This window comes from Pan paniscus, chromosome 4 (genome assembly GCF_029289425.2).
Source record: "Pan paniscus chromosome 4, NHGRI_mPanPan1-v2.0_pri, whole genome shotgun sequence".
Lineage (NCBI taxonomy): Eukaryota > Metazoa > Chordata > Mammalia > Primates > Hominidae > Pan > Pan paniscus.
Window position 1 is genome coordinate 51,307,185 of NC_073253.2, and position 18,841 is coordinate 51,326,025.

The window sequence follows — 18,841 nt, forward strand, 5'->3', positions numbered from 1 at the left end:
AGGTTGCGTCTATGTGGGGGACACGGCATATATGGGAATTAAAATGGCAAATGAGAAAACTCAGTGGGGAGAAAAGGGACAAAAGGGCTATTCCAGATGGAGGACTAGCATGTAATAGAGGCAGAAACCATATAACGTGTGGAGACAAGTCATTTGGTTTAGCCAGTGAAGGAGATAGAATGAGAATACAGGACAAAGTTTAAAAGGAGGCAGACTGCAGAGGTCTTTCTTAAAAGAGTGTCAAGGGGTTTAATTCTTATTCTAGTGGTTTTCAACCCTGGTTATACACCAAAAGAACATGTGAAGCTTTTAGAAAATATGTATGCCTGATTCCCAGGCCCCCAGATACAGTAAGTCTGAAATAGAGAGGGTGAGGGCTATGGCTTGTCCAAAGGTAAAAACAGCAAAGAATATGGTACTCTAGGATTTAAGAGGACAAAGTAAGGAAAAATTGTAGGGCTCCAGATAAAGTTCAAAATAGATCTACCAAAAGAAAAGGAATGATTAGTAAGGAAGAAGAGACTGTGATGAGAGAGAAATGTTGGAGTTCAAGGTTTGGGGTCAAGATGTGGCATGAGAGGCCAGGAGTGGTGGCTCATGCCTGTAATCCCAGCACTTTGGGAGGCCAAGGCGGGTGGATCACTTGAGGTCAGGAGTTCAGGAACAGCCTGGCCAACATGGTGAAACCCCGTCTCTAACCTAAAAATACAAAAATTAGCCAGCAGTGGTGGTGCACACCTGTAATCTCAGCTACTTGGGAGGCTGAAGCAGGAGAATCGCTTGAACCCGGGAGGCAGAGGTTGCAATGAGCTGAGATAGCACCATTGCACTCCAGCCTGGGTGACAAAGTAAGACTCTCCAAAAAAAAAAAAAAAAAAGAGATGTGGCATGACACTAGAAGTGATAAATGTTAACTGCGCAAGTTGAGAAAAGAAAAAAGGTCTCTCAACTCATAACCTGGGTGGACTGCATGTAAGCTGAATACTAAAAAGTATTTTCAACAATGCTATAATTTATCTTGATTACTGAATGCTATAAGGTAAGGATTCTCAAAGGGCAGTTCTGAAGCCACCAATATGATGATGAATTATTCTCATATTATTATTTGCAAAAGGAAAATGTATTTTATGCATACATTAAAAATTACTGATATTTAATTAAGAACAACACAGTACCTTATCAGTACCAATACAATTCTATCTTTATAGTAGTTCTGCTGAGGTTTTCTAGAAGCAAATGGGAGCAGGCAAAAGAATCAATCTACTGGTTCTCAGTGGTCAAAATCATCCAGAGAGAGTTTAAAAACTCCCACCCCAAGCCACTACCACAGTGTGCCCTGTTGACATTATATTTGGAATAAAGATTTCCAGAAAACCTTATGAAATAGTTTCAACTCATAACAGTGTCACTTTCCTTTCGATGATGTATTCTAAATTCTAATAAGTACAAGTCTAAAGAAAGCTTCTAGATCCAAAAGTTAGATAAAATGAAAGTTTTCAGAGTTGATGAGTAAAGGAGGGGAAAGCGGGGAGGGGGAAATGAGGGAGATATCTCTGTGCTCTAAGAGAAAAATGTTAGCTATGTGTAGGCTCTGATTGCAGGACAATTCCATCCTCACAGTGCAGCACTCTTCTCCATCCTTGAGCCAGTACGGTATTTGGCAAGAGCAGTACAGAAACAATAATCACTCTAAGACAGTACAAAAGCCATGCTCAGGATTTGTTATATTTGGCATGAAACTTAGGATGTACTTATAAATTCATCAAATAAAATGCAACTCAACCTAACGTATAGTTTACTTACATATGTTGGAGCCTAGGCAAAAGACTATGATGCCAAGCTTGCCAGAGCTGCAGTCTACACTACTTGATTGCATTAAAAAGCTAAGTAAAGCTGCAGATTATGTTTGCCATATATATGTTTCAATTTAAAACACATTCAAATGATAATGCAGCAGATGGGACTACAGGCGCATGCCACCACGCCCGGCTAATTTTTTTGTATTTTTAGTAGAGATGGGGTTTCACTGTGTTAGCCAGGGTGGTCTCGATCTCCTGACTTCGTGATCTGCCTGTCTCGGCCTCCCGAAGTGCTGGGATGACAGGCGTGAGCCACCGTACCCGGCCGCGCACATTTTAACTTCAGTGGTTTGTAATGAGACATAAGGGTTCTCCTTTTTTTTTTTTTTTTTTTTTTTAAGACAGGGTCTCATTCTGTTGCCTAGGCTGGAGTACCAGTGGCATGATTTTGGCTCACTGCAACCTCCGTCTCCCATGTTCAAGCAATCCTCCCACCTCAGCCTCCCAAGTAGCTGGGACTACAGATGCACGCCATCATGCCCAGCTAAATTTTTTTTTTTTTTTTTAGAGGCGGGATTCACCTATGTTGCCCAGGCTGGTCTTGAACTCCTAGGCTCAAGCGATTTGCCCACCTCGGCCTCCCAAAGTAGTGGGATTACAGGCATAAGCCACCACGCCTGGCCCAACTTTTCTCTTTCTGAATGAGCTCAACTGGTAACAGATTTGCTCATTAGATTGATTCAGCCATTCTGCAATATACACATATTTTAAAACACCATGTTGTACACCACAGATACATACAGTTTTCATTTGCCCATTTAAAAAAAAAACAAGTAATAATATGAAAAAATAGGGAGGGTGGAGTGGCTCACACCTGTAATGCCGGCACTTTGGAAAGCTGACAAGGGAGGATCTCTTGAGCCTAAGAGTTCGAGACCAGCCTAAGCAACAAAGTGGGACCCTGTCTCTACAAAACATGTAAAAATTAGCGTAGTGGCATGCACATGTGGTCTCAGCTACACAGGAAGCTGAGACAGGAAGGTTCTTTGAGCCCAGGAAGTTGAGGCTGAGTAAACCATGTTTGCACCCACTGCACTCCAACCTGGACAACAGAGCAAGACTATCCCAAAAAATAAATAAAATAATAATAATAATAATAATAATACTTTGTTAGCTGGTATCATAGAGTTGTGAGAAAGCATTAAAATGCTCAAAACTAGAATTTGGAAATTACAACTTACAAGTGACTATGAGTCAGATTTCAAAAAATTACAAAAAACTAAAGATGTTAATATATTAGCTGAAGTCTTTATAGTAAAGGTCATAAAATTATTATTCTACTAATTAGAATATACTGGACAGAAAGGAAACATATATTAAATAAAATGCTTGAGCTGCATGTGCTATTCTAAGTATTATTTCACCGAAATGAAAGGTAGAGAGAGAGGCAGAATGAAAAGGGAGATCAAAAGGCTGGACAACTTAATAGCTTTCCTGAGTGTAAATTTCATCCTTATTTGAAATAAAATATAGAGAATTCTCAGAAACGTATGGAAAATTATTTGGCACATTTGATATAACATTAATCATCTGCCTTTCTGAACTACAATCACTACTGCTATTCTCTACCAAAGCAGCTGCTGAAACACAGACACCACATTTTATGGACTACTTTAAGACAACAATGACAGTAAGCGAATCAAATTTTCATTTATGTGACCTTGGAACTAAGCAGCTATATTTTTCTTCCTAGTAAATAATTTCATTTTAAAATGAGAAAAGCCTTTGCTAATTTTTTTGTAAAGAATAATTCATAACCATTTGCCAGCAAATGTTTACTCTCCTCCTTTGAAGAAACAACCAAGATATTGCTGGATAGTTCTCAAAAAATGTCTAACGTTATAGACAATACAGTTCAAGAATGACATAATTACTGAAAAAATATATTAACTTATAATTCTAAGAGATAAGTGAAACAAATTTTCTTTGTTTAAAGTTGTTGGAAAATTAGCATGTATTCATAATTGGATTTATTAAATGTTATACAATACACAATCCCAGCTTCAGTCAAAAACTGCTGTGGTATCCTCAGCATATCTAAGAGCAGTGGGTATCCAAGAGCAAGACCAAGGTACTGGAAATCTTACTAGAGATGATAATATAAATCTATATTAAATATCTACTGTAGTGAGTAACTTAAAATCAGCCACTTAAAAAAATAATGGTTGTTCTATAAACCAATACTACATATAATTAGAATGATAAAGTGGGGGTGTGAGCAGTAGAAAGACAAATGTTAGGCTATACTTAGAGGTTATTATTACTGTAGGTGCAAAAAAAAATACTTTCCACGTATTTAAGATACCACATAGGCCAGGCATGGTGGCTCACACCTGTAATCCCAGCACTTTGGGAGGCCAAGGTGGGCAGATCACCTGAGGTCAGGAGTTCAAGACCAGCTTGGCCAACATGGCAAAACCCCGTGCCCACTAAAAATACAAAAAAATTAGCCAGACATGGTGGCACACACTTGTAGTCCCAGCTACTCAGGAGGCTGAGGTATGGTTACTGCTTGAACCTGGGAGGCGGAGGTTGCAGTGAGCCGAGATCATACCACTGCACTCCAGCCTGGGTGATAGAGCGAGACTCCATTGCAAAACAAAACAAAACAAAACAACCACAAAACAGTTTAATTTCAAAGGAAAAATACTTCTCGAGATAAATAGTCATGCATTGCTTAAAGATGAGCATACATTCTGAGAAATGCATTGTTAGGCAAGTTCCTTGTGTAAACATTATGGAGTGTGCTTACACAAACCTAGATGGTACAGCCTACAATACACCTAGGCTACATGGTATAACCTATTGCTCCCAGGCAACAAATCTGTACAGCATGTTACTGTAGCGAATACTGTAGGCAACTGTAACCAAGTAGTATCTGTGTATCTAAACACATCAAAACACATAAAAGGTACAGTAAAAATATGGTATCATTATCTTATCGGACCACTATCATATGCAGTGTGCTGTTGACCGAAATGTTGTGTTGCTGAGCAGTGCGTGACTGCGCAGCAGGTCCTTGCTATCATCATTTCATTGTAACTTTGAAAAGGAAAACAAATGGATTTGGGCTGGGTCCACTGTCTGTGTGGAGTTTGCGTGTTCTCTCCATGTCTGCGTGACTTTTCTCTGGGTACTCCAGTTTCCTCCCACATCCCAAAGCTGTGCACACTAGGTGAACTGGCGTGTTTAAATTGTTCCCATCTGAGTGTAAGTGTGTGCAAGTGCACCCTGTCAGGAAGTGGTGTCCTGTCCAGGACTGGTTCCTGTCTTGCACCCTTAGCTGCTAGGAAAGGCTCCAGCCACCCACTACCGTAAAGCAGAATAAGTGGGTTGCAAAAATGAAAGAATGAATGAATACAAATTATTGTCATACAAATGCATATAAATGCTGCTCTATGAAAGCTTTCAGCGAGCTCGCCAGATTTGTTCGTTTTTGAAGTGCATGGCAGTAGGAGGTGCTCCTTACAATTTTCACTTTGCAAACATTTATTCCTTGATTTAACCCACCATCACGACCATCATCACTCACTGATTCACCAAAAACAAGGGAAAATAATTTAACTTGTTTTCATTAATCTTTCTTAAACGTATATATAGCTCACACTTACTTCAATGTTAAATATTAGAAGTGTTTTGGATCTTTATTAAGAAGTTCGGTGATGTTTTTGTGACCAGAAATATGCTGTAGGAGCTTCTTGTTTAGATCAATTAGCCCATGGTACAACTAGGTTCATTATATGTTTTTCTGCTTCAAGTTACAGTTTCCAAGAAACTATCAGTGATGTTAAATGAGGACTTATTATATGTACAAACATTGTTTTGGGGGAAGAAAAGTAATGATATTAAGAGTTTTAACAGTAATTTTTCAGTTCGAAGACCCTGGACATTTGCTAATCCAATTTCTGCCGCTTTTCACAGATGAGGCAAACGGATCTACAAAGACAAGGTGACTTGCTCAAGGTCACAAGTAATAGTAAAAAAGGACTAGAATTCAGGTCTTAAGAATCCTTGGATGTTGTCCTTTCCTCTACACTATGTGCTAGGGAGATGATACCTAGCATAAAAGCAAAGTAAAATGAGTTAAATTCAAACAGTTTAAAAGAAGGCTCTCAGAGCAGTGCAATGGTAGCTATGAGCTAAGGATTAGGCCCTTGAGGGCTAACGTGCTGTAATGCGAGGTGTAAATACAATGATCAGATTAAAATGACAGCTAACTCTTACAGAGTAATTACTAGGTATCCATAACCATTTTAAATATTTATTTATTCTATCTATGAGGTAGATACAATTGTTTTCATTTTGCAAATGAGGAAAGAAGGTATAATAAAGTTAGTTAAATGATGAGGCCAGAAGACAAGAAAAGATTCCAAAAGAAAAGGGAAAAAATAATTTCTTATGTACCTATTTTATATTTATGGTCAAGATAAATATTTAAACATTCACGATTATATATAATATTAAAAGGCAAGATATTTTAGATATTTCCTTTTTTTTTGTTCTTTTCCCCTTATCAGATTCCTCTGGTGAGAATTAGTGGTTTTTACAACAAGTTAGTGGTTAACTTAAGGGCATTTTTATAAAAGCCTGTCATGCAGATCAGCAAAAGTTCATGTGAAGATCTATAAAATAATAGGGAATGCAAGGAAATTTCAGTACATCTCCTCAAAACAGAAGAATAAACATTTCAACTTAAATAAGGTTTGCAGGTCACATACTTTCCATAAGTAAAACACTAAATCATCTGCTCTGCACTAAGATAAGCAACAGTTATTTCAGATGAAAAGTTAACCTCAACTTTCTGTACTAGGAATAAAATGTATCTGTTTTAGGGTACACCTAACATTAATTCTGTAACATGGGATAGATGGATAGACATATAGCTGGATGGACAAATAGACCATAGATATTTCTGAACCTACAGAAAATGATAATATATGGTTCTTAATTTTTAGAAGCTACTTTTATAACTTACCATCTTTTTCCTCTTATCTTGTTCTGTGGGTGGTTCTTCATCTTCTGTTACTTTTGGTTCCTCAAGATGAGACATCAACATACAGCTATAATAATTTTTTAAAAAACATGTTTTAAATAAAAATGTCTATAATACACTTAAAAATAAGTCCTTAAAATCACTAAGAACATGAATAATTCTATGTTCTTAGTTTTTTACACCAAAATGTGAGAAAAAGACTAGATAATTTAAAATTTAACAAAATTTTTGAATTATGAAAAGATATCTCACTATAAAAAGGGCCACACTAAAACATTTTAGAGCATTTTACTTGGGCATTTCAGTTAGTAATTTATTTATACGCCACTTCTGAAACAATGAACCATCAGCTGACAAAGTAATGCATGTATACACTTTATATGTTATTTAAAAATGACATAAACTCTTAAAATACTTATTTTTCCCCATAATTTTCACATCTACAGAATTTTATACATGTAATAATTTAAATATCACAAACATATTAATTATGTAACAATCTACCTTGTGTTCCAAATGACATTACTGTGCTATGAGGAACTTGTCCCGATAGCACTTGTACCTTCTGGGTAGTTATAAATCATTTTATTTTGAATATCTGCACCATGCTCTTTACTATTAGCAGAGATAACAGAAACAGTTTCCTGTTCAGTCAACAATGGTTCCAGGGAGACCAGAAATCAACACTGTCTAGTGAATCAAACTGATGGAACAAATCCCACTGTTTCCTAACTTGTAACAGGAGAATTCAGTAATTTATCAGCATGATCATAGGTTCCTAACCAATAAACAGTGGCAAAGAAAGTTTGGGTTCTCTTGTTTTGTAGCAAGTACAGGTGAAGGACAATTCCTGACTCAGCTGTGTAAATAGCTTTTAATACAGAACTAACACAGGTGCGGATACCAGAAAACTTGATCAGGCTCATTCTTGCAGTGGAAACAAGTGTCTTTCGTTTCTATTTCCTACCATTAAAAAAGCAATGTTTGGAGTGACTGCCTCTGATCCAGTCAGTGCCCACTGGTGGGATCAAAGAGTAAGAACCTTAGGCTAGAAATCAGAAGTCCTGAAAAACGGCAGGAACTCAATCCCTAACTCACTGCATGGCCTTGACCTGAGGCTGCAATGCTTTTGTCTGCCATGATATAATACAGTGTAGTACAAGTAGCTGGCCAATGGACTCTGACACAAAGTAAGAAAATTACATTACTCTATTGACCCAAAAGCTATTTAATAAAGTGAAGTGTCTTAAAAAGGTCTACATCCCAGTTTGTATTTTAGAACTGAATAATAATATGGGGTTTCTTTACACTAGCCAATTTATGTCTGTTGCAGACCTGAATTCTAACTGCAATGACTATGGATCTGCATGAAAGCATGCTTTATTCTGCATCAAATTCTTCCACTGCATTCCAAAATCTGTTAACTTACTCATACAGTGAATGCTCTCTGTTCTGCCTCCCTAAATTAAAAGATTTATCATATTAAGACCGGGCATGGTGGCATACACCTGTAATCCCAGCACTTTGGGAGGCTGAGGCAGGTGAATCCCCTGAGGTCAGAAGCTCGAGACCAACCTGGACAACATGGTGAAACCCCTTGTTTACTAAAAGAAAAAATACAAAAACTAGCCAGGTGTGGTGGCAGCCTCCTGTAATCTCAGCTACTTGGCAGGCTGAGATGGGAGAAATTGCCTGAACCCAGGAGGTGGAGGTTGCAGTGAGCCAAGATCGTGCCACTGCACTCCAGACTGGGCAACAGAGCGAGATTCTGTCTCCCCCACCCCCAAAAAAAGAAGATTTATCACGTTAATATTAGAGTATACTCTGGAGTTACATATATACAGATTTTACTTCTTTCACTGACCAAAAACTAGACAAATAACAGAATACTGAAAAGCCCAAAGCTAAAACTGTCCTGCAGGAAAATTTCCAACTAAAAGTCAAATCTCATTTTGTTGACAAAGATTAAAGATAGACAATCACGCTTTACATAAAAGACACGTAAGAATTAACAGATTTCTAATAAACTGAAGTGTGTAGACTGTGCATGCAGTAATAGTTATACTAATAAAACAGTAAACACAACAGTTTAAAATAGGAATGACTAACGTGAATATAAGTGGCCACTCCTCCATTCTAAACTCAAGGCAGAAATCACCGAATAGATCCAGGCACTCCAGCCTGCTAAATAAGAATCTTTCTCAAGAAGAAACTTCAACCAGCTAAACAGAACCAACAGGTGTTAGCATGAAAAAATGAAACCTTTTAAGTCATTTCTGGGTTTAAAGGTACTTGTAGTAATACTTTCATTTAATCTATATAAACTCTGCCCTAAGTAATTCAGCCATTTTACAGATGAGAAAAGGCTGAATTTACAAACATTCATTGAGCGCTGATAAACAGTATTTTTCCTCAAAATTTTTGTTGTCTAAGTGAACTTTTCTCTACTTCAGGGTATCAAATTTGGATGCTTTAAAATTGCCCTTATTCTAGCACCTGAACAGAATAAGTGCAATTGTCTAAAAAAAGCTTAGTTCCACTCTACCTGGAGCCCATCTGTGTGCACAGGAGGGATAGTTGGGGCAAAGGCCAAGTATTCCAGTCATTTTCTTAATGTCCAATATCAGCGATTCTCAAACTTGAGTTTTCAGCTCAACCACTTGAAGGGCTTTGTTAAAGCACAGTTGGGCCCCACTCCCATAGTGTCTAATTCACTAGAGTTTGATGGAGCCTGAGAATCTGCATGTCTCACAAGTTCCTCTGTGATGCTTTCTCATCATTTCCTCCATCATGTTGATGCTAATGTTGTTGAGAAAGTTGTGGGGGACACACACTTCGTTAACCCCCATTCTATGTTAGGGCAAACCACCAAAACGCTTCCTACTTATCTTTTTTTACCTCTGGCCTCCAATAAATTGTTTAATAATGATTTTTTTTATGGCTATGTAACTGACTTTCAGCTAGGCTGATATAAGAAATGATTTATGGGCCAGGTGCGGTGGGTCACACCTGCAATCCCAGCACTTTGGGAGGCTGTGGCAAGCAGATCACTTGAGGTCAGGAGTTCAAGACCAGCCTGGCCAACATAGTGAAACCCCATTTCTACTAAAAATACAATAATTAGCCAGGCGTGGTGGCACGTGCCTGTAATCCCAGCTACTCGGGAGGCTGAGATGAGAGAACTGCTTGAACCTGGTAGGCAGAGGTTGCAATGAGCCGAGATCACACCACTGCACTCCAGGCTGGGCAACAGGGCAAGACTCCATCTCAAAAAAAAAAAAAAAAAAAGAAAGAAAGAAAGAAAGAAAACAAACAATTTATGGGTTGTTTCACATAAGACAAAACTGACACTGTTCAGTTGGTCTCTGTAGTGGACCTATATAATCAGCCTCTTTCCTAATTGAACTCTGAATCTGTACAGTTATCCTCTTTTCCCATGCTACCACTGTTTCAGAAAAAGCTGATCCCAGCCCCCCAGTGCCAGTAGTTCAATAAGCAATCATGGAGATCCCATTCCCCTGGTCAATGATTACTTTCAGCAGGAGAATGTTTAAGGAATTCTGGCCAATTAGACATAAGAAGACATCTAATGCAATGATTTCCAGAAAAGGATTGCCTTGATCTTAAAAAAGACATAAAGAAGATTACTTATCTGTCAGTGGCATTGTCATGAACTGTAATGCCTAGAACTACTTTTTATCGATGAGGAATGGTAGCCTGCAGATGAGGTTAATATGCTGAGGGGATGGAGTAGAAAAAAACTCAGGCTTTGTTGATGTAGCTAAGGCCACAGTCAGCTAATCCTGGAGTCACTTACCTACAGTCATTAGTGTATCAGAAACAACTAATTCTTTATTGTTAAAACGGACAGTCCTTGTATAGTCACTTACATAAATATTAATAACAAATGCACTTCTGGGCTCAGGGCATGACACCCCAGTGAGAAGAAATATTATGAGTCTCCCTCTCCTGTGTTAAATTACATTTAGCCTAAAGTTTCTTCCTCACACGTTTTAAGTTCAGCCTGAAGGTCTCTTCGTACACAGTAAAGTGTAACCTAACTGGAAGTGTAGAGATTGTAATCTTTTCTTGTACCAATCAGAGTTTTAGCCAATCATAGGTGGCCAACTGTTGAACATGTGTCCAAATAAGGCAAATGCTGAGCTGTAACCAATCCAGCTGTTTCAGTACCCTATTTCCCTTTTCTGTACCTCACTTTCCCGTTTCTGCTCATAAATATTATCTGACCAGGTACAGCCCTGAAGACACTGTGAACCAATTCTGGTTCTAGGGGCTGCCCAATTTGTGAACAATTCTTTGCTTAATCAAACTCTGTTAAATTGAATTTGTCTTAAGTTTAACACCTGATAAACCTACTTTCTTCTACTTGAAAATAAGACCCATGTAATTCCTAATGTTTCTTTTTTTATCCTGGTAATTAGAAAGCGTATAGCTAAGTTTTATATCCTGATGCCACAGGTTTCCCAAATCAAGGTTTCTTATTTAAATCCCTTCAATCCTATGTTAATAGTTTTCTGTTATAATGAGCATGTGCTTTCTTTTGCACTGTCTCAAATCCTCTTACCGTCACTAGACTGAATATAAGCAACTAAATATTGTATATTAGCAGTAAAGACAAAGTGCCATGAAGAAACAGGGAAAGATGGAATGAATTCTTCCTATAAGCCTGGAATGCAATTTTAGAGGTAGATATTTGCGAAGGAGGATAAGGGCTTGACACACCAAGGAGCAGAAATATTATTAGTCAAGCCATAAGTGTATGGCATGTTTGCAGAATGATGAAGAATCCAGGGAGACAAGAGAGAAAGCTGGTGTCTGAGTCAGCACAGAATAGAGCCCCATTAACTTGATCCTGTAAGAAACTCAGCTTTTAATTTTAAGTGGGGCAGAATGGATCAGAGGGGGAAAACTGAAGAGAGAGAGACTTCCTAAGGAGGTCACTAGGATCTACACAAGTTAAGATAATATGCAGATGTCAGAATCCAGGAACCAACATTTCTTCTAGTATTCTCTATTCTATTCTGAAGAGCTGTTCAGTGGGTCAATGTATTGAGTGAAGGAGAAAAAAGTCCTTATAAAAGCCAAATTTTAACTTTTAGAATCCCAGGCTGTTCTACTGGTCTGAGACCACTCACCAACATCTACCCCGCCAGTCTTCCTCCACAATGGACCAAAGTGACCTTTCTAAGTATAAATCTGATTATGTCCCTCCAGTGTGGAAATCACCAGTGGACCTCCACTGACTACAGAATAGTTTCAAATAAGACTATTTCCTTTATACTTGGTATGTTTTGTACTTTCTAGCTATAAAAACAACTTATGAGTCATTTTCTAGTCAAATTTTAGTGCCTCTAGGCTTCTTAAAATGCTGGCTAAATTCTTTTTTTTTTTTTTTTTTTTTGAGACAGGGCCTTGGTCTGTCACCCAAGCTGGAGTGTAGTGGTGCAATCACAGCTCACTGCAGCCTCGATGTCTCAGGCTCAAGCAATCTTCCCACCTCAGCCTCCTAAGCAGCTGCTAAGCAGGGACTAAAGGCGTGTGCCTGGCTGATTTTCAATTTTTTTTTTTTTTTAATAGAGACAGGGTCTCACTATGTTGCCAGGGCTGGTCTCCAACTCCTGGGCTCAAGTGATTCTACCGTCTCGGCCTCCTAAAGTGCCAGGATTACAGGCATGAGCCACCGCGCCGGGCCACTAAATTCTTTCTTCCTTTTTACTTCCCAAACCTTGGTAAGGGATTGTCAATTTCATTTCCCAATATTCCTTTCAACAAAAATATTATTGAAGGAAATAAAAGAGAAATACTCTAACCAGACAAGCAGAAAGCAAAGAAGGCAAATCTCTAGCCCCATCAATATATTTTCTTGGCTTAATCAAAACTCTAGCTAAAAAAAATAATAAAAACAAAAACCAACCAAACCACAAACCCACCAACAAAACCCCAACAAATAAACACATTCTTCAACTCTCAAAATGGAATTCTTCTTTCTTCCAAAAGAATTCATTTTCTGTACAACTCTGAAGAAATACTAGTATCAACGTTAATAGGCAACTGTTGACTATCCATTTATCTTGGAAGATAAACTTTTCTAACTTTAAAAAAAGAGGGATCATTAGAAGGGAAAATAAAAGCCCATTTCCATTTTTTTCCACACAGAATGTTGTTTAAATTTTAAAATGCCTGTTCAATATGTTATGAGGACAAATCAAGGTATAAAAATAAGCATAGGCTACAGGTATAAGCACAACTATTTTTAAAAATTATATATGCATGTGTATGTCATATGTCACCCAAACTGTAAACACCTTTCAATCCTCTTTAGCCATACCTACCTGTCCCCATTTCCTGCTAATCCTTCCTCCAAAATATATCTCAAATTCATCTCTTCACCACTCACCAAGATAAGACTACTTTAACAGCTACCTAAATGGTTTTCCCACTTCCACAGCAGTAGGTTCTCATTTACAGTGTATATGAAACATCACAGTTCCTGTTTGCAATGCAGATTCTACTGTGTGACCCCCAAAGATTCTGATATAATGAGTCTGCACTGAGGAAGGAGAATCTGCATTTCTAACATGCATCCCAGGTTGTTCCACTGGTCTGAGACCACGCACCAGCATCTACCCCTTCTGTCGTCCTCCACAATGCATCAAAGTGACCTTTCTAAGTATAAATCTGATCATGTCCCTCCGGTGTGGAAATCACCAGGAGACTTCCATTGACTACAGAATACAGACCACAATTCTTTGTATTTCACAAAGGTTACTTAACTAGTTGGCTCCAATCCACTACATATCCTTAAGAATGATTCTCAGTTTCCCTGGACTCCTTTCTCTCTTGCACCTGATATTGCTCCATTGGTCCCTGTCTCCCCTTCTAGGTTGTGGGCTCTCTCAGGTGAGAGACTCAGTTGCTTCCTCACACTACACAGTGCCTGGTGTAAACAGTTTGAATAAAAAGATGATCTGTCAACAAGGCTTTCTTAGTGTGATGGCTAATTTTGTGTCAACTTGACTGAGATACTGAGTGCCCAGCAATCTGGTTAAACACTACTCTGGGTGTATCAGCGAGCCTGTTTCTGCATGAGATTAGCATTTGAATCTATAAACTGGGTAAAGCAGTTTGCCCTCCCCATGTGGGTAGACCTCAGCCAATCCACTGAAAGCCTGAATAAAACTGACTGGATGAGGAAGAATTCATCCTCTGGCTGCTTCAAGCTGGGACACTGTACTTCTTCCGTCTTCAGAGCCAACCAGTTAAGTAACCTTTGTGAAATACAAAGAACTGTGGACTGTATTCTGTACTCAATGGAGGTCCACTGGTGATTTCCACACTGGAGGGACATGATCAGATTTATACTTCAGACTTACATCATGGGCTCTCATGGGTCCTAAGCTTGCTGATGGTAGATTTCGAACTCCTCAGCCTCCATAATCATGTGAGCCAATTCCTTACAATCAATTTCTTTATATATACATATTTTTGTCTCCTGTTGGTTCTGTTTCTCTGGAGAACCCTAGTACACTACTGATGTAGGTGAAGGAAATAGAGTTTTCTTCCTTTTTTCCAATTCACTCAGTTAAGAGACTATAATAAGAATTCAACAGAACCAGAAAGATTAACTTTTTTGAATAAACTGTTTAAATAAACAGGAAGGGGAAGTTGAAAGCCAAGTTAGCTACATAAGTATGTATTTTATGTTTCTCACACAGGCATTTCTGAAAGTTTATTTATGCCTTATAGTCTCATGGACTGTAACTTATAGAACTCTATTTAATTCATAGAATTATAATGTAGGAAGATTTAATAGAGATCTAGTCTAACCACTCTTTGAAACAGAGACACAGAAAAGTGTATCTCTTGGTAATTTATTTCTCAACTGTGTTTCTATATGCAAAGTACCACCCCAGAATAAAAAGAAATCACCAAACAATTCTGGGGATAAAAGAAACCAGTGGTCAGATATGTTCCAGCTACTCATCAATACTAATGCTCAAGTCTAGGCCTTTTAGCTGGGATCCTAAAACTGGTTTGTTTTCCTTACTTCCAACATATTCCCTCTTCCAAAACAAAACTTTTACTTCATGGCTGAGCTTGGCACATGGAGACCTTGACTCATCTTGACTCTTCCACAAATCTGCTGTGTCACTCCACTTTTTTTGTTGTTGTTGTTATTTTTAGTAGAGATAAGGGTTTCCCCATGTTGGCCAGGCTGGTCTCGAATTCCAGACCTCAAGCAATTTGCCTGCCTCAGTCTCCCAAAGTGCTGGGATTACAGGCAGGAGCCACTGTGCCCAGCTAACTTTTCAGAGCCTGGATATCCTGATTTTTAATTCCATGAGACTGCACTAGATAATTTCTAAATTTTCTAGTAACTTTCAGATTCTTACCTCTTCCAGTTAAAACATGTTATAATTTTGTTCTACTTCCTACATCCTAACCCTTATCCTTCCCTGAAGACTGTAACATATAGTGCCTTTTTTCTTTCCCTGACTGTTAAAGCAAAATCTAGAACTGTACTGTTTGGTGTGCCCTGCACAAAACAAGATATAACTGTCTGCATTCATTACTAGTGTTTTAACTGTGCTATCAGCCATTCCTCTCAACTAAACTGTATACTCCAAAGAGGACAAAGGAACATCTGATCATATCCTAAATGTTTCACATTGAGTTGTAAACTTTGTCACATATTATGTATACAATTTACAGTCATGTGCCATTGATATAGTTTGGCTGTGTCCCCACCCAAATCTCATCTTGAATTGTAATTCCCATAATCCCCATGTGTCATGGGAGGGACCCAGTTGGAGGTAATTGAATCATGGGGGCGATTACCCTCATGCTGTTCTCGTGCTTGTGAGTGAGCTCCCACGAGATCAGATGGTTTCATAAGGGGTTTTTCCCCTTTTGCACAACACTTCTCCTTCCTGCCGCCACGTGAAAAAGGACGTTTGCTTCCCCTTCTGCCATGACAGTAGGTTTCCTGAGGCCTCCCCAGCCCTGCGAAACTGTGAGTTAAATTAAACCTCTTTCCTTTATAAATTACCCAGTCTCAGGCAGTTCTTTATAGCAGCGTGAGAATGGACTAATACAGCCATAAAACCTTACATTAACTTAAAAAGAAAAAAAACCTGCCTACATTGAATGCTTTCTTGTTTTTGGTTTGTAGTCTCAAAAAATTTGATGTTTCCACTTCATACAAACTCCAGTTTTCTCAAAAGCTAAGTGACATATCAGACACATTATGTTTATGTTTAATAAGATTCAACAACATATATCTGCTATCCATATTTTTCAACAAAATATGATTCAAGTGACAATCTTTCCCATTTGCTAGAGATGGCTTTATAAACAGCAAAATTGAAAAAAAAAAAGAGCATGCTCAGAACATACTAGGAAAAAGACTTATAGGCTAAAATATATTTGAAATTTTAAAAACTTAATCATCAAACAATGAGTAAATCAAAGCAGCTCAATTCAGGTTGTCGCTGTAACATAATAAAGCTGATACCAGCCGGGCATGGTGGCTCATGCCTGTAATCCCAGCACTTTGGGAGGCAGAGGCAGGCAGATCACTTGAGGTCGGGAGTTCAAGACCACCCTGACCAACATGGAGAAACCCCGTCTCTACTAAAAATACAAAAAGTAGCCAGGTGTGGTGGTGCATGCCTGTAATCTCAGCTACTCGGGAAGCTAAGGCAAGAGAATCACTTGAACCTGGGAGGCGGAGGTTGCGGTTAGCTGAGATCGCGCCACTGCATTCCATCTTGGACCACAAGAGTGAAACTCCATCTCAATAAATAAATAAATAAGGTGATACCAAGATCAAACAATAAATATTACAAGCAAAATAACAAAAACGTTTCTGTATAAAAGAGAAATTATAAAACTTTCATACTGTGCTTATAGAGTGATGGTGAAAAAAATCATGCAGCATGTATTTAATTATCCCCCAAATCCAACTATGATTAATTAAATAATGCACCTACTCTTTATAAGTTCCTGTTTCAGGATCTTCCGTCATGACATCATGCAGGCCTTCTACTGAAATGTTTATAATCCCACAGAATTTATCTTGGATAACACTAGAATAAAAGAAAAGCAAAACAGGTTAACTGGAATACTAGAACAGATTAATTCTTTTTGTTTTTTCTTTTCCTAAACATCTTCTTGAACATGAAGAGAAATTTCAGCTGTGAAATACAAAAGAAACTTTCAAAATCTATTTCTTATAACAAAAAGTTTATCTTTGCCTATAACATTACAAAATTCTTTTTCACTAATTAGTATGTTTAAATACTAGATGGATAGATTCGATAGTAAAGGAATATTTTAATATTCTTAGATTTATAACAGTCTTATGTTACTTATATAACTACAAAGATAAAGACATAAAGTATTGACAAGTAAAAATTTCTGCTCTTCTAATGACACTGTGAAGAAAAAAGACATGCCAAATTCTGGAAGAAAATATTTGTGAAACAAATATCTGGTAATGGACTTGAATCTAGGATGTAAAAAGAACTCTGAAAACACAATAAGATGAAAAATAATTTCAATTTAAAATAGGCATCAGGTGCAGTGGTGCAAGCCTGTAGTCCTAGCTACTTGGGAGGCTGTGGCAGGAGAATCTCTTGAGGCCAGGAGTTCAAGACTGCAGTGCAATATGATCACACTTGGGAACAGCCACTGCTCTCCAGCCTGGACAACACAGAGAGACCTGTCTCTTAAAAGAAACAGAACAAAAACATTTTTTTTAAAAAAGGCAAAAACATGAACAGACATTTCACCAAAGAAGATACACAGATGGCATGTGAGCATCCTAAAAGGATGCTCAAAATCATTAGGCATTAGGGAAATTCAAATTAAATTGCAATGAAATTTTAAAAAATTTAATGTTTTTTAAATTTTTATACATTAAGGAGGTAAATCTATAAAAGTGCAGATTTTACAGACTTTTATAACGTCCAAGAAGGAAAACAGGCAGGCAGTAACACAGACAAAATTTTCAATTAACTTTTCAAAATAGTTATCTAAGCTAAAATTAATGATGCAACACTTTTTAATAATAGCAATCCCAAGACAGAAATGAATCACAACCTTAATCACCTTAGAATTTTCTCAGCTCCAACCAGACCATAATCATGCTATTTATACATGGTACCTAATTAATATTTAAAGTCATTCTTGCATTATTACATTTTAAATACAGGAAGTAAGTCAAGTTAGGGTAATTTAAGAGACTAAACAAGTTTTTAGGCACTAAAACCCATGACCAAATAAAATATTCCCTTAACTGTATTTATCTGCTTATATCATCCAACAGGGTTAAGTAAAGAACAACAATTTATTGAAATAGCCAAAGGAAGAAACAAGCCCTGATTTATTAGTTTTAATCCAGAATTTCTACAACAGTAGAGACTATAACAGTGGTAACATTAAAAAAAAATAGTTTTCCACTTTCCCTACCACAGGAGGAAGAGCTGACAACTGGAACAGCCCCTGAGCAAGGAACAAACTTAGCTGAAAGCTGCTACAATTGGCAAGTAATAAAGACTGAGATGGTGGAGTGTCCCCACAGCTGCTAGCGGCTAAAGCCAAGACTGAAATCCAGAACTTTATACTGACCACACCCAGAAGGCAGTGCTCCAGGCTTGACTGGAGACGACTTCAACCTTACTGTGCTGAGAAACTGCTTTCAGAGGGCTTCCACTGAGCCCACAGCTCATCTTTTGGAAGAAGTCATCTCTAGCTACTCTCAGTTTCTAGGCTTCCCAGGACTCCCGTCAGCCTACTGCAATGCAGCTTTTGACCCTACTACTCCATGGACAGATGACATCAATTTTTGAATCTAGGGGCCACACTTCAGTCTATCTCATGAGATACCTCTGCTGGGTGGACACCATTGGTCTCCCCCTCTTCTGGTCACTCTTGTTCTCTGGCACAGAATTCTCCTCTGGGGGGC

At 38.1% G+C, this 18,841-nt stretch overlaps 1 protein-coding gene across 2 annotated transcripts in view; it reads right to left on the bottom strand.

Annotated features, from left to right (window-relative positions):
* The window catches only part of IPO11 (importin 11), a 212,552-nt gene that overhangs the window by 19,820 nt on the left and 173,891 nt on the right, over window positions 1-18,841 (bottom strand). The window contains exons 28-29 of one of the 2 annotated variants that reach the window (XM_003827413.5): window positions 16,866-16,961; window positions 6,835-6,919 (exon numbers count right to left, since the gene is read on the bottom strand). In XM_003827413.5, coding sequence (XP_003827461.3) covers window positions 6,835-6,919; window positions 16,866-16,961 — 181 coding nt within the window. The remainder of the gene's footprint in view (window positions 1-6,834; window positions 6,920-16,865; window positions 16,962-18,841) is intronic. The other variant, XM_063604439.1, reaches the window with a different exon arrangement.